At 40.4% G+C, this 21,877-nt stretch overlaps 1 protein-coding gene across 2 annotated transcripts in view; it reads right to left on the bottom strand.

Moving 5' to 3' along the window:
• Positions 1 to 10,438: 10,438 nt before the first annotated feature.
• The window catches only part of etnk1 (ethanolamine kinase 1), a 48,791-nt gene continuing 37,352 nt past the window's right edge, over positions 10,439 to 21,877 (bottom strand). For both annotated transcript variants that reach the window (XM_060843247.1, XM_060843248.1), the window contains exon 8: positions 10,439 to 10,611. In XM_060843247.1, coding sequence (XP_060699230.1) covers positions 10,539 to 10,611 — 73 coding nt within the window. In that variant the 3' untranslated portion in view covers positions 10,439 to 10,538. The remainder of the gene's footprint in view (positions 10,612 to 21,877) is intronic.

Raw genomic sequence — 21,877 nt, 5'->3', positions numbered from 1 at the left:
ACTAAAACCTGATCAGATCAGATGCTTACTAAGGCACAAAGGATAAATAGGTAACTTCATAAAAGAGCACTGCGAAGCAGACAGCATCATAAGGGGATAGAATCAATTCCAGAACATTACACAGTCGTTATGACTGAGAAAATAAACAATCACAGTTTTACAAGTTACAACACTGTCAGTAGAACGTAGCTGGCAAATGTCTGGGGAGGAGCATAACGGTCAGGAGGGATGTGGCAAGTGCTGACATCAGTATTGCGTGTAATCATTGTAACATGTATTAATACGCTGTACTTGATTGGGACAGTTAGAGTGTCTTAGAGACAGCTACCAGAGACCTCTCCCACACTGCAGTGGGGAATAAAAATCAGTTTGTGCTACTGAACACAGGACTTCAGATTCCTGTTTAGAATCTCTCCCTAACAGAGGGTTGACCCCAAAATTTAGAATTGGGAGCAGACTTGTGTGCATTGACATTTGCTCTATGGTGCCTCTTTCCCCAGGGCTAGACCGCATCAGTTTAAGGTTAGAGGGGAAAGAATAAAAGGGAACCCGAGGGGCATTTTTTTTTTACACAGAGGTTGGTATGCAAATGGAATGAGCTGCCAGCGGAAGTGGTTGAGGTGGGTACATTGACAACTTGTTGCTACCATTGGTGCTGTTAATAAGGACAGGGACCTCCTATTGAACTGTGCCTATTGAGGGTTGTTGCACCTGTCCCTCTTGTGGAAAGACCACCTCCCTGCTCCTTGTTTGTGTGGGGGTTAGTGTGTGTCAGGAACAGTGAACCGCTCAGCTATAATTGTAGCACTGCACCTGCTGCGGTGTGGGGTCCCCTTGGAGCTGACCTCTGCCTCTCTCTGTGGAGGTACATGGGTTGGACTGGGGTGGACAAAGTCATAAGTCACACAACACCGGGTTATAGTCCAACAGGTTTATTTGAAATCACTAGCTTTTGGAGTACTGTTCCTTTGTCAGGTGAAGTGGTCATCACAGCATCCAATGAGGTTAGGCCAGGTCACTCTACGTGTACGCCTCCCCAAATATTTCACTGACTAAGAATCCTCCAAAAATGGGTTTTTATGCCTAAATACTGGCTTAATCTAGGTTTGGTACAGGACACTGTCTTGGCAAAGCTGAAGGTCTTGATAGAAAGAGTCATCTGTAGGTTGTCATGCAAATCATCTGCGTGGTGGCTAACATTTGACCCAATATTCTCTTCCAACAGCAACCGGCCTGGCTGCCAGTAAACAAGTGGTTACTGAGGATTTCCAGCCTTACATAAAGCGGTATAGAATTACAGAAGCCCTACAGTGCAGAGAGATCCAGCTTTGATTCAGTTAGACTCGAAACATCGACTTTTTTCTTTCCTTACAGATGCTGCCAGACCTGCTGAGACTTTCCAGCATTTTCTCTTTTGGAGAGAGATCATTTGGCCTGTCGAGTCTGCAATAACCCTCTGAACAGCATCCCATCTTATCCCTGTAACCCTACATTGTCAATACTTAACCTACCTACCCTGCAAATCCCTGAACACTACAGGACAATTTAGCATAACCAATCCACCTAACCTGCACATTTTGGACTATTGGAGGAAATCAGAGCATCTGGAGAAAACTCCTATAGACACTTGGAGAATGTGCCAACTCCATACTGACAGTCACCTGAGGGTGGAATCTAACCCAGGTCCCAGGTGCTGAGAAGCAGCAGTTCTAACCACTGTACTGCCCCACAGTATGACTGTGGTACGGTATTCATGTAATTCATAATAACTGATCATATGACTGACATCAGCAAGAGAGAACACATCAGTTTAGAATGAGTAAGGAGAGACATCTCTGACACTGTATTAGAGAACTGCTTGAGATTTCACTATATACAGATGTAAATAAAGGAGTGTTACAGTACATAAGGAGAGGAGTCTCGCTTAGTGATAAAGAGCAAGCAGTTACAGTATGTGCAGCGAATCACAGACCGAAATGGATCAGACTAGTATATCAATGCACAGGTAGCTGCACTGACTTTAAACACTAGATGATGGTAGCCTGGGGAAAACAAATATACGTGGATTTGAAGTTAAAACAGTGCAACGGCCAAGGCTGAAAAGGAAAGACACTGTATGCAAGACAGGATCTCAGGACACTCGCATGGTGTAGATGAGTAAAAAGCTGAGAGAAGAAGAATTTGAGAGTAAGTGAAAAAGGAAAAGTCTCAGAAGACAAAGGAAAAAGTTTCAGACGACTTTGAGACTCAGAGGGGCAACACTCAAAGCTGGGAAAAGAGACTTCGAGACCTAGCCACAAACTGTCAATATTCTGTAGAGGAAAAGCATAGAACCAGAATACATTGAAACTAAGAAGGAAAAACAAAAGTACTCATTCAAGTCGGTCAAGTGTGATTGTCCACAGCGCTGGTAAAGACCTTGCTGTTACCTCAAACGGGCAAGACACACAATGAGGTCAGAAATGGGGTCTCTGCAACTTGCAGTTTCTGTGCTACAGAGCAGCTACTGCTATACAGTTACCCACAAACTAGAGATACTCCATACTTCAATGTTACACATTGTAGTATTGGCTTTGAGCACAAATAAGCAATGTATTTTGTTCCTGTTCACTTGCTGCCACATGCTTGAAAAACTTGAGAAATCTATCTGGAAACAATGCGTGATACTTTTGTCAACCAGTACTCACCAATATTAATTCCTGCAGAAAAACTGGCTGTCACATTCACATTAACCTACATTACAGCTACCCTTCAGAAGTACTCAATTAGCTGTGAAACAATTGGATGTCCTAAAGACAATTTCTTAACATAAATGCAAATTATTTTCTTTGACATTCATCCATACAAGTCCATTCTACTTCAAAGTCATTAATTATGAGAGAGATTGTGGCAATAGATTTGCATATAGCAAGACTCCACAAACAGTAACTGTAAGCAAGCTGCTTTGGAATGATCAAAGAGGTGGTATGCGTACATAGTTATTTATTTTCTCTTAAAATTTATCAGTTAGATTGCAACTAGTTCTAGTGATGTGACTGCCTCCTGCATAGGTCCTTACAACATCATTATCAGCACAAACACAGCAATACCTAAATAGCATGACTTTACCCGAATATGCAATGAAATCTGTACAAGCCAAAACAGCTGTCGGTTTAAAATTTCAGAATGTGAGGGCTACATTTTGACATTCCTGTCACCAGATTTAAAAAGTAAATAAAAGTGTCTCAAGGTGGGCGAAACCTGCCACAGAACCTCACTCCCACTTGGGGGTGATGGTGAGCAATTTTCCACAACTGTTGCAGAGGGTTGTAAGAGTCAATCCACTTGGAGGTAGGCAGACAAGGGGGAGGAAGAAAACTGGAAGATTAATAAATCGGTTGAAGATATACTGGCAAGGGGCAGACAAGAATTTTTACCATCAGTTATGACTACAAGATGGTAGGTTGTCTCACCAATGCCAAGGTCAAAGACATACTGAGCAGTTAAAAGTAGGGTGAACAGCTAAAATCCATTTCATCACAGGGTATAAAGAGAGACAAGGTTCTGCAGACACAGAGTTTAGGGAGTGAAAGGCAGGACTTCAACTGTAATTACTCATGATGCCACTGAGTGTAGAAATAGAAGATAAAAATTGTTGAATATGTGACAGGAGAAATGGAGGAGGCAGCAGGGCTTTAGATTCTTGAGGGATTGGGACCCATTCTGGTGGAAGAAGCAAACTTTACAAGTTAGCTAGGTTCCCATCAAGCAAACCTGAACCGACATTTTGCCTTGCATTGTTAGGTTTTAGGGCAGGTCCAAACTAGCTTGGAAGGCAGAGACAAACTCGAGTAGACTCTGAAAAGGGGGAGAAAATGGATGTGGCAAGCAGAAAAAAAGTTTTAAATGCATCTAGTTTAAGAAATGAGGCAGATGACCTAACAGCATAGATTGACATATGGAAGTGTGAAATTATAAATAGGAAATATAATGGAAAGAAGGGCGAGCAGAATAGCTCGACTTACCAGGTTAGAAATTTTTCTAGAAAGCAAAGATATTTAAAAAAAGGTCATGGACATAATACTTAAAAGATAGAAAATATGGCAGAATTAATGCTAAATAAAACCACGTGGGTTGAACCAAAAACAAATAATTTCAGGTTAATCAGGGTTATGTACTACACGCCTCTAGTAGGATAGAAAGAGCAGATATGTTAGCAAATCCGAACAGGTCAGCAGAATTAAGAGATGTGCAGCATGGAAACAGACCCTTCAGTCCAACTCATCCATGCCGTCCAGATATCCTAAATTAATCTAGTCCCATTTGCCAAAACTTGACTCATATCCCTCCCTAGGAGAAAGTGAGGACTGCAGATGCTGGGGATCAGAGCTTAAAAATGTGTTGCTGGAAAAGCACATCAGGTCATGGAGCAAAGGAGAATCGACGTTTCGGGCATAAGAAAGCTGCCCGAAATGGTGCCTTACCTGCTGCGCTTTTCCATCAATACATTTTTAAGCTCATATCCCTCCCTTCCTATTCATGTACCCATCCAGATGCCTTTTAAATGTTATAATTGTACCAGCCTCCACCACTCCCTCTGGTGACTCATTCCATAAATACACCACCCTCTGCATGAAAAAGTTGCCCTTTAGGTCCTTTTTAAATCCTTCTCCTCTCTCCCTAAACCTATGCCCTCTAGTTCTGGACAACCCCCAATCCAAGGAAAAAACCTTCTCTGTTTACCCCTATTCAAGCCCCTCATGATTTTATAAACCTCTAAGGTCACCCCTCAGCCTCCGACGCTCCAGGGGAAAACAGCCCCAGCCTATTCAACCTCTCCCTATAGCTCAAATCCTCCAACCCTGGCAGCATCCTTGTCAGTCTTTTCTGAACCTTTTCAAGTTTCACAACATCCTTCTGATTGCAGGGAGACTAGAGGACGCAGGGATTATTATTCAACTGCCCTAATATTAAACTTGATAACTAATGTACAAAAGGCAGATAGTGTAAATTCACAAAAACATGGTAAAGAGAAAGCGGCTCACCTTGCTACTGACTGAGGGGGGGGGGGGGAGAGATTAGATCAGGATTGATGTTTTAGGAAATGCAACTGGAAAGATGAATATTTAGAGTGTGTTTTGGCAGCAGTGATCATAACTCCGTTAAATTTGGAATAATGATGGAATAAACCGCAAGAGGAGAAATGCTAACTTTATTATAGCAAGATGTAGAAGACAGAGGGTGGTGGTGGTGGAGGGTTGTTTTTCAGACTGGAGGCCTTTGACCAGTGGAGAGCCATAACGATCGGTCCTAGGTGTACTATGTTTTGTCATTTATGTAAATGATTTGGATGCGAGCATAGGAGGTATAGTTCGTGAGTTTGCAGATGACACCAAAATTGGAGGTATAGTGGATAACGAAGGTTACCTCAGATTACAACAGGATCTTGATCAAATGGGCCAATGGGCTGAGAAGCGGAGTTTAATTTAGACAAATATGACATGCTGCATTTTGGGAAAGCAAAACTTAGGACTTATACAGTTAATGGTAAGGTCCTAGGGACTGTTGCTGAACAGAGACCTTCGAGTGCAGGTTCATAGCTACCAGAAAGTAGAATTGCAAGTAGATGGGGTTGTGAAGGCAGCATTTGGTATGCTTTCCTTTATTGGTCAGAGTACTGAGTATAGAAGTTGGGAGGTCATGTTGTGGCTGTACAGGACGTTAGTTAGGCCACTTTCGGAAAACTGCATGCAGTTCTGGTCTCCTTCTTATTAGGAGGTTGTTGTGAAACTTGAAAGGGTTCAGAAAAGATTTACAAGGATGTTGCAGGGTTGGAGGTTTTGAGCTATAGGGAGAGGCTGAATAGGCTGGGGCTGTTTTCCCTTGCAGCATCAGAGGCTGAAGGGTGATTTGTATTTGAGGTTCATAAAATCATGAGGGGCTTGGATGGGATAAACAGACAAAGTATATTCCCTGGGGTTGGGACGTCCAGGGCATGAGGGCATAGGTATAGGGTGGGGGGAGATATTTTTAAAAAAGACACCTAAAGGGCAACTTTTTCATGCAGAGGGTGGTGCAAACATGGAATGAGCTGCCAGAAGTAGTGGTGGAGGCTGTTACAATTGCAACCTTTAAAAGGCATCTGGATAGATATTTGAATAGGAAGGGTTGAGGGGGATAATGGGCCAAGTGCTGGCAAGTGGGACTGGATTAGGTTGGGATATCTGGTCAGCATGGACGAGTTGGACTGAAGGGTCTCTTTCCGTACTGTACTTCTCTATGACTATGTGGACTATTTGCGTCAAAGCTTCAGACTGTTTTTAAAAAAAATCAATGAACCAGATGGTGTAACAGTGATAATTTAAGTTCAACAAGAGATGAGACACAACAGATTTAGGGAATGCTAAGGTGGCAATGAATGATAGGAGAGTGCCAAGTAGAGAGGAACAGGCTTCATGCTCTCGTATTCCTGAAGGCAGCTGGACAGCCAAATAAAATGGTTAAAGGAAGCTACAGCTGAATATGCATTAGCTGAGCCATAAAAGAGTATGATAGTAACGTAGGAGATTTGAGAGAATATTGCCAGGACTGGAGAATTTTAGCTAGAAGACTGAATTGGTTCGGGTTCTTTGAAGCGGAGGATGAGGAAATCTCTAACTCGAGCAAATTGTGAGGTCTCGATAGATTGACTAATAATAGGACCCAATTATCCAAAGTATCCACAACCAGGAGTAAGTGAAGAGGTAGGAAGATTGAGATTGGAGATGCAATTATTCCACCCGGATGGGAATAAGCATCTGTAACTCTGCCTGCCGTCATCCTTTCAGGTACTCTTGTTATATTTACAAGAGCTTTTAGATATGCACTTGAAGTGCTATTACCTGCAAGGCTATAGGCCAAGATTTAGTGGGTGGGAACAGGCAGGAAAGCACCTTGAACCACCTCCTATGTGTAAATATTGATTCTCTTAAAAAAAGATGTAAAGTTGATTCTATGCCTTGAAGTACAAATTAAATCAGTTGACATTTTAACAGGAAGCTTATGGATTTACGTCTTCATCCAGGTAGCCCACATTTGTTGAGAGAAATGTTGCACAATGGAATCTGAAATCAAAACCTTAGCATTTCAGTAACAAGCTGACTACTGCATTATACCTGGTAAACATCAATAAACAGTGACAGAAATTGGACCACCAATAGAAAAGCAAACAGGGTAAAAATTTTATTTACAAATTTACACATTTTCATGCGGCACAAATTTTCTTTATAGGTTAAAAGCTGGCTCATGTTTAGTAATCCATTCACATCACATTGTAAAGGCAGCACAGAAGCATCAAATTCTTGACAATGTTACCTCAAAAAAAGCTCACGTCTAAATGGATGTACAGATACAGAAGTTGGAAAAGCACCACCCTTAACCTCCCCATTATGTGATAATGCAAGTCAATTGAAAACTATAGGGAAACGAGTATTCTTAAGTGCAAACTGTGATTATCTGGAATACCACTATTCGACAAAGTAGTGGGTGTAGATTCAATAGTAGAATTGAGGGTTGGAGAGGATGAGATGATGGGGAAAAGACATGAATTCAGTACAGAATTTAAATAGAAATATTTGTAAGCTGATCAGGTAACAGCACAGGATTGGGATTAATTGGATATATTTACTGATGAACCTGTTCAGAGATGCTATAAACACACCTTTAAAGTAGAATGTGGGCTTCCAGGTCTCAGAGATAGAGACACTATCACAAGCAGCTTGGGATTACTAGTTGGATAGCTGGTCAAAGAATACCCATTGTTTGCACCAAATGAATAGTGGAATGCAATAACCTTGAACTGTGCTGCATCTGCTGAGATTTTTAAATTTTTGTTACATGACATTTGAAAGAAGATGCTGATTTAAACAGCTTTGACAGCTAGCAGCTGCCATAACCTAACTATATTCTATTTTTCAGATGCAGCAGATCAATGTACCAAGTATCTTACAGAGCCATACATCTATGCAGCCATGTTTACATCACTTCAACAAATATATTAATTTATTTGAGGCCATCTTAGGAAACATCGTACAACTTCACTTTTGATGGTTAATTTCAGTGCTGGAGGCCACAAAATCAGATCCTCCAACTTTAATGTAATAGAATATGTTCTCATCATCACTCAAGTTAGCTTCCACTGATGCGTTATAAAGTCTCCAACAGATGGATTCTCATTAAATAAAAATAATTGGGCATACACACACAAACACATTTGTAAAAGCAATTAAGAAAGATTTAAGAAAGCGAGGACTGCTGAATTTGATAGAAGACAGGTATCTGCATAAATATGTAGGTATTAAATATGTGCTTTAAAATCCAATATTGAAAGTATTATACTAACTAGGTGCAATATTTAAAAAATACAGGCTCTTGTTTTAATTTACATGAGCTCATTTTAAGCCCGAACTGTTAAAAGTTAAAGCAGGAAATACTGGGAACATGAGTCAACCTTTACCTTTTCTATTTCAGATGAAGGACATCAAATAGAGGTATGCAACAAACTTTAAGCAAGATTTGCTGATATGCAAGAAAACAGTCAAAGTTTGCAAGCACAAACTGTATTTGGCTTTGCTTCAGCAATCTAAGTTTGTCAAAACTGCTGCAAATCACCATATAACAGAGATACAAATGACAGCCTTTTAAAATACATAAATTAACTTAACATTCTGCTTACCATTTAATTCTCAGTATAGGTTTGGCTGGGTGCATCGATTGTGCAGCTTAATGTCTAATAGTTCATTATCTATACAAATAACTTAAAACCCTTTACCAAATTTAGGAGACTCTTTTTTGGCTAAAGTGCAAACAATGAGCAACTATTCTGGTCAAATCAAGAAGTCCCTTTTCCAAGGATGGTAAAGTTAAATAAATTATTCAGCATTACTTCACAATCAAGAGTTATACAATTGAATATATACTTGAAAGAAAAGATTATTTTAATGGAAAGAAATTACAAGGTTTTCAAGGTGATGTTGTAACCAAGCTTAATTAACAACTTAACCCCAATACCCTGCACCCATTTACAAAAAGTTCTGTTTTAAATAAAATGAAGAGATTTGTACAAGAACTGCTGCAATTCTTTTTACAAGGTATCTGTTAATACAATTCTTACATTTAAAGGAACAGAAGATAGTCTTTATGACAAACTATGTTGCATTATAACCAGCAATTCTTCAGAGCCAAGTTATTGTCTTTACCTACTTCTGTTTGGGGATTTAAAGTTAGCATTTTTATTTTGCAGCAGAAATGACAGGAAAGCGGTTGGAATGTGTTGTTATTATCCTGAAACTAACAGCAATTAAAGTTTGCACATTCAAAGTTAAACACTGATATCCAGAAACTGCTAATTAGTGACTGTACCTATCCTCATATGGTGTTGAAGTCCCCCAAAATATGCAATTTACTGATTGTGTTGAGGCATCAGTCTCACTGCAAAAACTCGAAATAAGTTGCAACTCTTTATTCCTATGAAGTGCAACGGAGTTTGAAGTTTTATAATTATTGAACAGTCTAGATGCTTGAACCTACAGTTGTCAATGGAAGGGTGAAAGAAATGGTGGATGCAGAAGAGGCCAAATTTGTTGAAAAACAATCCTCAGCATTTTAAGGTTGAAGTGTTCCAGAACCAGGAACCAACTGAGATTGACAAAATAGGTGAAGCTGGGAAAAAGTTTAAAAATAATATTGAATTGAAAAAGAACAAGGAGGGAAATGGGGCAGTAAATGGAATGTGTTTGTAATCTAATTAGTTTTAATTAAAAGGTCACGGAGCTGAAATATCAGCATTTTCTCTCTCCACAGATGCTGCATGACCTGTTGAGTATTTGCAACATTTTTTATATAAATGCAAATACTCTTCAAAGATCCACATATTGCCTCACCAGCCACTGGAACATAAGAATCATCCACAAGTGACTAGCAACCACATGTGTAAATTAGACCACCATCCCAAAGATCAGACTCTTGTGCAAACTAACATCTCAGAAGATTCAATTTTTCAATAACAGAAACACTGACAATATTATTTAATGAAAGTATTTTTCTTCAAAACTTCAGATCTCTCGATGCTTATGGCACTGGCTGGAAGGTAAAACTACGCCCAGCCACAAACAGGGCTTTTGTGCAAGGCAAGGCAAGGCTGGTGAAGATTAACATGTGAAGCAATTACATGCTCCAACAGATTACGATTTTGCCTCAGCACATTTATTAGTAGTAGAACTGTAGATGAAAAATATTTAGTTTGACAAACGGTTAAATTTTTAGTTGCAGTGAAATAGTAGTTTCCACGAGAAATGTAAAGTACGGTTACCAAATTTGCTTTCAAGCATAATTAAGTGGCATATTTAGTGTCAAATTACTAAAGTATTTCTTAAACCACAACTTTTGGATCAATGTTATGTAGTTTTAATACAATGACATGGTATTTTAGAAAGCATTAGAATTCCAGTACTGACAGTACTTTGCAACATACTCAATTCATTCAGCTTGTTTTCTGTTCTTCAGCAATGGGAAAATTGCTGTCATTCAGGAAGTTTCAAGTTTGTAACTTCAGGCTTCATTTTGAAATATTGGCAGAATCGCACGGCTGCATACCTGGGGGAGAAAAGTGATTTTATAAGGATTAATTTTAAACTTACTGCATATACGTTTGTTCTACACTATTAAAATTGATCAAGGAAGGAGCAGCAGCTAGGGATTTGGAACATATACTGTCTAAAAAGAAGTACAAAAATTGCTGAGTACCAACCAATTAGCCTGCCTTGGAAGAAAATGAATGAACTATAATCAAACAAAAAAAAATTACTATTTAAATTGGCATTGACGGATCAGAAACAGTCTAAAGTGAAATTCTAAATGATACATCAGATTTGTGTAATGTGTGTTATGGATTAGGCCAGACCACACAGAACATTAAGCAGGTAGCCCAGACCATAACTTTGCCATTTGTTTTGGTAAGTGCAGAGTGAAAATTATCTGGAGTGAGATAGCTAATTGACTACCAGGTTTTCAAAAAAAAGACAAAAATGTATTCACAAGATTACACAATGAAACACAAAGAACAGAATAAAGAACCCCTACAGAACCCAGTCTATCCAAACTAGACTTAGTTATGCTGTTCGAATATACATAACAGTCCCAATAAGCAAACCCTCTTGAAACACAGTGAAAAGAAATGAACAGATGCTTACAGGTTGAAGTTAAAAGAGAAGGAGAGAGAGTTTGTTTCCACACAACTCTCTGCTTAACACCCAACTAGTTCTGGTCTGAGCTAAACTGCTCAGCTAGAGAGCTGACCAATTCACTTTCATTATACAGGTCACTTCGGCCGAAAGTCTCATCTGTTTACATATAAACAAAAAAGTCTCTGAATACTCATTAATCTGTACACCAAACCAGTCTAATCAGCACAGAGAGCAGTTTAATACCACTGAAATAAACCAAGGACATAGTATCCTTGAGAAAAGGAACAACTTTTAGAAAAAAAAACAAGCTTTGTGACATATGGCAGAACTCAATAGAACTTCACTGCTAGAGGGATGGAGTTTAAAAACACGGAGGTTATGCTGTACTGTATAGGGTGCTGGTGAGGCCACACTTGGAGTACTGTATACAGTTTTGGTCTCCTTACTTGAGAAAGGATACACTGGTACTGGAGGGCATGCAAAGGAGTTTCACTGGGACTATACTCATTGGAATTTCGAAGAATTGGGGAGGTTGGAGAAGAGAGAGGAGAGTCTTATGGAAACAAAGTATGAAGGGAATAGATATGATAGAAGCAGGAGGGGTTGTTTCCACTGGTGGATGAAGCTAGAATGGGAGGGGCGGGGGGGGGGTGGGGAGGAGGAGGACATAGCTTAGATAAGGGAACAGATTTAGGACCAACTTGAGGAGGAACTTCTTCACCTAAAGGGTTGTGAATTTGTGGAATTCCCTTCTCAGTGAAGCAGCTGAGCTATCTTGGTGAATATCTTTAAGACAAAGATAGATTTTTGAACAGTAAAAGGAATTAAGGGTTATAGTGAGCAGCCAAGTAAGTGGAGCTGAATTCACCAAAAGATGCTCTTATTGAATGGCAGAGCAGGCTCGATGGGCCAAATGGCCTACTCCTGCTTTTATGTTTTTATGGAAAAAGAAATACAATGTTGTGTACATCTCTGAAAAAAAGCATTCAAGTAATACAATTTGCAAATCTATTTCATTAAGGCACTATCTTCAAATAGTAGCTCAATTGTGATTAACAAAAACAATTAAAGGTAGTATTTGAGAAAAGAGACTTACAATGTTGCCAAAAAAAAACCAAACCAGCAGTAAGCCTGAGGAATGGGAGGATTTCAGAACTCAAGTGTGACCAGGAATTTGTTGTCAGCACAGACAATAAGAAATGAGGATGGCATTAAACTCATTCTGGACATAATGGGGAACCGAGGGTATAAAAAGAATAAAGAATTTAAGTAAATTATATTGGAGAAATTAATGGATCTATGTGGCAATCTTCTGAAGCTGGCAACTTTTATTCCGGGGTTCTTAAGTAGTAGCTACAGAGACAGCGATTTTGGTTTTGGTCTGTCAGAATTTCTTAGGATTTTAAAACAGTTACCAAGAATTTAGAAAATGGAAAACATAATATCACAATACAACAAGGGGGAAAAAAGAGAAAAAAAGAAAACAGGAACTAAGCCAATTTGCCTCACCACTCGCAGTAAAGTGGTAACAGGGCGATTAAGGAGAACCAATTTGGGTTCATTAAACTAAAATCATGTTTGTCAAATTGGTTAGGACCTTTTCAAGATGTAATTAAAATACATAATAGAAACTATCATGTATATGGATTTGGGAGCATTGCACAGGACAGGAAATGGGTTGAATGAAAAGAACACAGCAAACAGCAAATTCATGAAAGATTCTCAGACAGCACCTTTCAAACCCAAGACTACTACTATCTCAAAGTCATGATTTCAATGAGCTGGCGTTGGATTGGGGTGGACAAAGTTAAAAATCACAACATCAGGTTATAGTCCAATAGGTTTATTTAGAATCACTAGCTTTCGAAGCGCTGCTTCTCCATTAGGTGATTGTGGAGCAGAAACATAAGACACAATCAACAACAGGATTGCAGTGTCATGGAATGCAATACTAAACAAATTTAGCTTAAGTCTTTCATCTTTTAGAATGACCATGTTAATTTTGGTTCCTTCATATGTAAATCCCAGAACTTTTTTTAAACTTACATTCTCAAGGTAGATTTTTACAATAGGTGCCATCTCAGTTGAGATAATGCATTAAATTCTGACTGTATCACAATGTTAGGTCAGACTGACTATTTCTAAAGTGGGAGTTACAGAATCTTACATAGATCTATGCAGTTTTTGAGCGAAATAAAATGTAATTCAGCAAGCACAAATTCATTCCACGAAGTTATACATGCGTGTGCAGGGGAGAGTGTAAATGCGTGCATGGGAGTGTGTGTGTGTCTGAGCATGAATGTAATGGGATACAAGTCTGTGAGGGGGTGCATGTGTGGGTGACAGTGTGGGGGCTGTGTGTTTGAGCATGAGAGAGTGCTTCTGTACGAGAGGATCTGCATGAGTGCGCGCATGCCTGCATATGTGTGAGAGCAGTGCGCACGTGCATGAGAGTGAGGGTGTATAGTGTAGCAGGCTCATTTGTAGTGTGACATGAACCCAAGGTCCCAGTTGAGGCTATCCCTGTGGATACTGAACGTGGCTATCAGCCTCTGCTCAGCACTTTGTGCTGTTGCCTGTCCTGAAGTCCACCTTGGAGGATGGTCACATGAAGGTTCAAGGCTGAATATCCCAAACCACTGAAGTGCTCCCTGACTGGGAGGGAACACTCCTTGTTCCTAACCCTAACCCGAACATCCCCACGTGCACACACTCATTCGGTCTCTCCTGCACACGGATAAATAAGTTTGTGGGGGGAAATTTGTACTTGCAAAGCTACATTTTATTTTACTCAAACCTGCATAAATCCATTTAAGATTCTGTAACTAGGAGGAAGTAAGGACTGCAGATACTGGAGATCACAGTTGAGTGTGTGGTGCTGGAAAAGCACAGCAGTTCAGGCAGCATCCAAGAAGCAGAAGAATCAACGCTACGGGCATAAACCCTTCATTCGCACTTCAGAAATTGAATTAGTCTGACCTAACATTGAGACACAGTTAGACATGAACTTCACACCTTCAATGCATTATCTGAACTGAGATGACACCTATTGTTACAAGCTCCTTGAGAATGTAACTAAAAAACATTCTGGAATTTATGTATGAAGAAACCAAAACTAACATGGTCATTCTAAAAGATGAAAGAATTAAGCTAAATTTCTTTAATATTACATTCCATGACACTGCAATCCTGTTGCTGTAGAGTCTGTGTCTTATGATTCTGTTCCACAACCACCTAATGAAGCAGCAGCACTTCAAAAGCTTGTGATTCCAAATAAACCTGTAGGATTATGTTAAAAATCACAACACCAGGTTATAGACCAACAGGTTTAATTGGAAGCACTGGCTTTTGAAGTGCTGCTCCATCATCAGGTAGTTGTAACAAATGAAGAAACAGTGCTTTGAAAGCTAGTGCTTCCACAGAAACCTGTTGAACTGTAACCTGGTGTGTGATTTTTAACTTTGTACACCCCAGTCCAACACCGGCATTTCCAAATCATGACTGTTGGATTATAAACTTGTGTTGAGATTTTTAACTAACACCACCTAAAAGGACAGGGAGGCAGATACATGGGAATACCACCATCTGAAGGTTTTCCTCTAAGCTACTCACCATCCTGACTTGGAAATGTATTGCCTTTCCTTCACTGTTCCCAGTCAAAATCCATAAACTCCCTTCTTAACAATGCTGAGTTCACCTACACCCAAAGGACTGCAGCAGTTCAAGGCAGCAGCTCATCACCACCTTCTCAGGGACAACCAGGAGATGGGTAATAAATGTTGGCCAGGCCAACAATACCCATGTCTCACAAGTGAAGATAAGAACAATGAAAGAATGAAAATAGAATTCATAACGTGGAGGTGTGAAATTATCTACTTTAGTTTAAGAAAAACTCTGAACAAGGAAGCAAATACTTGCATTCAGTGGAACTTGAATATGAATCACAAAGTTAACATGAAGGCAACAATCAAAGTCAAATGGTATGTTAAATTTGGTTACAAAGGTTTGGAGTACAAGAGTAGACAAATCTGATAATCACACAGGGTATTACTTGGTTAAGTTTTATGGAGCTATGATTTTGGTGACAGATCAAAATGGCTCAATCCTGCTCATATTTCTCATTTCCTCAGATGATACAAAGTGCTAACTTGAATGGAAATATGAAGCCATGATAATTCTAGACAAAAAAAAAGGGGTATTCACTATGTAACAGCTGAGCAAGTGCAATTCTGATTTTATCAAAACTGAACTCCCATTTAGAGCTTGTGGATTTTAACTAATCAATATATTTACTCAGAATTCAGAGGGAACATTTGACCTCATTTTAAACTATACGAATCCACAGTTTACACCGGGTTCACCAACTTGCAAAATATCTCTAAGGTAATAAAATGTCCCAGCATGCATGATGATCAAAAGCTTGGTCAAGCGGGAGGTTTTACAAACTGTCATAAACAATAGAAAAAAGACACAGAGGCAAAGTAGTGTGGAGTGGAAATTCCAGTTCAGGGCCTAGGCAAGTTAGCATGATGGAAAAATTTAAGTCAAGGATGTTCAAAAGGGCAGAATTAAATGAGTGTCAGTATTTTGTAGATTTGCAGTGACTGGATATGACAGAGATAAGAGCTGGAAAGAGATGGCATAGCCTGGAAGGATTTGAAGACAAGGATGACAATTTGTAAAGCAAGATGCTGGCTAACTTTGAGCCAGTGCAGATCAGCAAGCACTGGGGTGATAGATGAACAGGACTTTGTACACGTTGGATAGGAAATGCAGACTGATGGATGACAAGTCTGCAGTGAGTAGAATGTGGGATACCAGTCAGCAGTGCATTGGAATGATCAGATCTCGAAGTAGCAATGCCATGAATAAGAGTTTCAGAACATTAAGGTAGGAGCAGGGCTGCAGAAACTAGAATTGGGCAATTTAAGTGATTACATGGCCAGAAATTCACCTTCAGGTCAAATATAGCACCAATGTTTCAAACATTCTGGTTTGTTGCAGACACTTATTTGAGAGATAACTTCAGTAACTAGCCAGCGATCAGGAGTCTGGAGTGGTGACCAAAAGCAACAGCTACATTATTCCCAACAGACTAGATGTCAGATAGCAACTCTTGTCATTTAGGGACAATGGAGACGTAAACTGAGGGTTAAAAGAATACTTCCACGCCTTCACAATATTTAAAGAGCCATGAATACCCGGAACACAAGGATTATCCAATCAATTAACACATTCTCCCTCCTTTCCAAGGCAATTCTGTCCTGCTGTGCTCTAAAATAAATTATTTATTCCTTCTTGGTGCAAGGCATAATATTATCCGAGCGCCTCAAAAATAATAATCTTTAGCTCAACAGGAACTATCGGCAGGATCACTGCACAACCCCTTTCTCTAAATCAGGCATGGGCATGAGCATGGCACACGTATGCATGTGCGCATGCACACTACGTACTTTTCAATAATCATACGACTGCTTGAAGATGAAACATTTGCACTGCTGTAACACGACCTATGCTTGTTAAATACAAAATTAAAAATTCTCGGATGGATTTTTCTTAAATATTCTTTTATGTTCTTTCACAAATATTAATATATTATAATTATTTATTATACAATGCTAACCACAGTGTCCAATGTTTTGACAAGGAAGCAGGACAAACCATTAGGCTCTCCTATTTCTGTGTGTCAGTGCATCAGAGCAACCTGTACTGGTACTGGATATCTTATCTTGCATTGTGCAATTTTTCACCAGAGAGTTCCTATGAATAGTATAAAGCTAACCTGGCACATTTATTTTTCCAGGCAGTTTAAGGAAACATCACTCAAGCACATTTTCCTTCACATATCAGTCAATATCAAAGCATTAATTTCCAGTTTAAAAAGATTTTTTGCATATAGAAAGAGAAACCAAATAAAATATCAGTCCTTAACATACTTTTAAACTTTAGTTTTGAAGTATGTATGGCAATTCAAACAAGGTTAAGGCATGACTGTCAGCTGAATGGTAACGCAACCAAATTAATGTTGACTTTTGTAGTTGTATGAAATATGTTTCTCAATTTTAATGGGTGGCAAAAATAGAGAGAGCAAATACTGCACACAAAAATGAGAGAAACGTTTCATTATTTCTTGGAGGACAGGCAAATCACTCAAACTAAGGGACCATCAAAACAAAATTCAGCGTTTTTTTTAAAAACATCACCACAATGTTGACTGACCCAAGCAGCCATTAAGGGTGACTGCAACAAATTACAGAAGGACAATATATCAGTGAAGAGAGAGAAAATTTGCATTTCAAGTGACCCTTCCACAAAACGGTCTGTTCTGAAGAAACTTTCCTGCAGAAATCACTGGATTTGAAAGGTGAACTCTGTCTCTTTCTCTTCACAGATACTGATGAACATGCGGAGCTTCTTCAGCAATCTGTGTACTGATAATTCAGAACTCCTGCACGAACAGGATTATTTTCGTGTTGAATTCTCGAGCTTGCCCTATTAATGGGATAGAATTCCTACGCCACAAAGGGGTTCAGTTACCTCAGCTAGCTGGGTTGTGATGCTAACATCGTTGGCTCAATTTCTATCATGTCTGAAGTCCCCATGAAGGTCCCAGCTTCTCAAACTCGCCCCTCACCCGGAGGTGTGAGACCCACCAGTCGTCTCTCCCTCTCTCTGACCAGAAAGCAGCTCTTGGGTCCTCCTGGTCGATAGTAACTTTCCAACTTTAAAGAGACACCCCAGTGAGAGAGCTCTTAGCACGGTTCATGCCAAAATCCTGGAGTTCCCTCCTTAACATCAATGTGGGACACCCAAGGACTGCAGCAGGAGAATACAGCTCACCTCCACCTTTCAGGCAGCTATTAGAGGGTGTGGTAATCACACGCAAGCCAAATTTGCAAGTAACTTTTATTACAAGGTCTCCCTGGGTGGTCACAAAGGCTGTTTCTTTACCTCTGTTCAAACCAGCATAACAGAGGATCAAAGGATGGGTTGAAAATGACAGTGATAGCATTTTGTAGGTTGCTGTTTATTTGAGATTGCATCGAGTTATGAGTGTTTGAACACTTATTCAAGGGCTTGCAAGTAGCTACCAGAGGAAGGAGTGAAGGCTGGTACAATTGAGACATTTAAAAGGTATCTGGATGGGTATATGAATAGGAAGGATTGAAAGGGATACGGGCCAAGTGCTGGCAAATGAAACTAAACTAGGTTCAGATAGCTGGTCAGGATGGACGGGTTGGATGGAAGGGTCTGTTTCCATGCTGTTCATTTCCATGACTCCAAACAGACTATTGCAAAGAGTTTCAGAAAGGGCTTGGTTTGTGTGTGTGTCTCATGCTTCCTCAGAATCTGCAAACACAATGCCTCCAAATTTTCACAAGACATTAAGTAGGGAAAAAAAAGAGGGTCAGTACTGAGGGAGGGCAACACTGTCAGATTGTCAGTAATGAAGGATTGCTGCACTGTCAGAGGATCAATTCAGATGGAGTGTTGCACTGTCGAAGGGTAAGTACTGAGGGAGTGCTGCACGTTGGTGCCAAGTCCACTATTTTTCATCATTTATATAAATGATTTGGATGTGAGCATAAGAGGTATAGTTAGTAAGTTTGCTAATGACACCAAAATTGGAGGTGTAGTGGACAGCGAAGAAGGTTACCTCAGACTACAATGGGATCTTGAACAGATGGGCTGAGAAGTGTCAGATAGAGAATATTTTAGATAAATGTAATGTGCTGCATTTTGGGAAAGCAAATCTTAGCCGGACTTATACACTTAATGGTAAGATCCTTGGGAATACTGCTGAACAAAGAGACCTTGGAGTGCAGGTTCATAGCTCCTTGAAAGTGGAGTTGCAGGTAGATAGGATAGTGAAGGCGGCGTTTGGTATGCTTTCATTTATTTGTCATAGAGTACTGAGTACAGGAATTGGGAGGTCATGTTTGGCAGTACGGGACATTGGTCAGGCCACTGTTGGAATATTGCATGCAAGTCTGGCCTCCTTCCTAACGGAAAGATATTGCGAAACTTGAAAAGGTTCTGAAAAGATTTACAAGGATGTTGCCAGGGTTGGAGGGTTTGAACTACAGGGAGAGGCTGAAGAAGCTGGGGCTGTTTTCCCTGAAGCGTCGGAGGCTGAGGGGTGACCTTATAGAGGTTTATAAAATCATGAGTAGCATGGATAGTAGACAAAGTCTTTTCCCTGAGTTGGGTGAGTCCAGAACTAGAAGGCATAAGTTTAGGGTGAGGGGGGAAAACTCCAGGAACTCCTGGTTAACTCCAGGGAGTTAGGCAACTAGAGCAGGAGTCTTTTGTGGATATACCCATTTCAAACAGGTATGCTGTTTTGGAAAATGTAGGGGGTGATGGATTCTCAGGGGAACGTAGCACAAACAGCCAAGTTTCTGGTATTGAGACTGGCTCTCATGCAACAAGGGGTACGTCGGCTTTCAAGAGATCAATTGTGTTAGGGGATTCTGTAGTCAGAGATACAGACAGACATTTCTGTGGCCAGCAGAGAAAAAGCAGAATGGTGTGTTGTTTCCCTGGTGCCAGGATCAAGGATGTCTCAGAGAGGGTGCATAATGTTCTCACAGGAAGAGGGGCCAGCAGTAGGTCATTGTCCACATTGGAACTAACGACATTGGAAGGGAAAAGGTTGAGACTCCGAAGGGAGATTAGAGAGAGTTAGGTAGAAATTTAAAAAGGAGGTCCTCAAGGGTAGTAATATCTGGATTACTCCCAGTGCTACAAGCTAGTGAGGGCAGGAATAGGAGGATAGAGCAGATGAATGCATGGCTGAGGAGCTGGTGTATGGGAGAAGGATTCACATTTTTGGATCATTGGAATCTCTTTTGGGGTAGAAGTGACCTGTACAAGAAGGACAGATTGCACCTAAATTGGAAGGACACTAATATAGTGGTAAGGAAATTTGCTAAAACTGCTTGGGAGTATTTAAACTAGTAAGGTGGGCGGCTGGGGTGGGGGGGGGGGGGGGTAGCCAGACTACTGTGACCACTAGGACTCATAACAGCACACAAACCAACAGCCACTCTCAGACAACAACTCACCAAGACGAAGGACTCAATACCCAGCATGAGCAAAACCAATGTAGTCTACAAAATCCCATGCAAGGACTGCACAAAATACTACATAGGACAAACAGGAAGACAGCTAACGATCCGCATCCATGAACACCAACTCGCCACGAAACGGCATGACCAGCTATCCTTGGTAGCCACACACTCCGATGACAAGCAACATGAATTCGACTGGGACAACACTACTATTATAGGACAAGCCAAACTGGGAACAGCCAGGGCATTCCTAAAGGCATGGCACTCATCCACTAATTCAATCAACAAGCACACCGACCTGGACCCAATATACCGGCCACTGCAGCGGACAGCTGGAACGGAACCTGAAACGGCAGATACAAATCACTATAAATGCTGGAGGAAAGATCACAGAAGCGCTTCACAGGAGGCTCCCAAGCACTGAGGATGTCACCTAGACAAGGGACGAAACGTCTGCAACACAAATTCCCAGCTCGGCAAACAGAACCACAACAATGAGCACCCGAGCTACAAATCTTCTCACAAACTTTGAACACCATAATTCTATTCATTTTAAAATAGTGATGGAAAAGGATAGACCACATCCAAAAGTTGAAAATCTAAATTGGAGAAAGGCCAATTTTGACGGTATTAGGCAAGAACTTTCAAAAAGCTGATTGGAGGCAAATGTTCGCAGGTAAAGGGACGGCTGGAAAATGGGAAGCCTTCAGAAATGAGATAACAAGAATCCAGATAAAGTATATTCCTGTCAGGATCAAAGGGAAGGCTGGTAGGCATAGGGAATGCTGGATGACTAAACAAATTGAGGGTTTGGTTATGAAAAAGAAGGAAGCATATGTCAGGTACAGACAGGATAGATCTAGTGAATCCTTAGAAGATAACAAAGAAAGTAGGATTATACTTAAGAGGGAAATCAGGAGGGCAAAATGGGGACATGAGATAACTTTACCAAATAGAATTAAGGAGAATCCAAAGGGATTTTACAAATATATTAAGGACAAAAGGGTAACTAGGGAGAGAATAGGGCCCCTCAATGACCAGCAAGGCAGCCTTTGTGTGGAGCCACAAAAAGTGGAGGAGATACTAAATGAATATTTTGCATCAGTATTTACTGTGGAAAATGATATGGAAGATATAGACTGAAGGAAAATAGATGGTGACATCTTGCAAAATGCCCAGATCACAGAGGAGGAAGTGCTGGATGTCTTGAAATGGTTAAAGATGGATAAATCCCTAGGACCTGATCAGGTGTACCCGAGAACTCTGTGGGAAGCTAGAGAAGTGATTGCTGGGCCTCTTGCTGAGATATTTGTATCATCAATAGTCATAGGCGAAGTGTCGGAAGACTGGAGGTTGGCCACTATTTAAGAAGGGTGGTAAGGACAAGCCAGGGAACTATAGACTGGTGAGCAAGATGTTGGAGGGAATCCCGAGGGACAGGATGTACATGTATTTGGAAAGGCAAGGACTGATTCGGGATAGTCAACATGGCTTTGTGCGTGGGAAATCATGTCTCACAAACTTGATTGAGTTTTTGGATGAAGGAACAAAGAAGATTGATGAGGGCAGAGCAGTAGATGCGATCTATGTGGACTTCAGTAA

The sequence above is a fragment of the Hemiscyllium ocellatum genome, chromosome 23, assembly GCF_020745735.1.
Source record: "Hemiscyllium ocellatum isolate sHemOce1 chromosome 23, sHemOce1.pat.X.cur, whole genome shotgun sequence".
Lineage (NCBI taxonomy): Eukaryota > Metazoa > Chordata > Chondrichthyes > Orectolobiformes > Hemiscylliidae > Hemiscyllium > Hemiscyllium ocellatum.
This window is presented reverse-complemented; position numbering and strand designations above follow the sequence as displayed.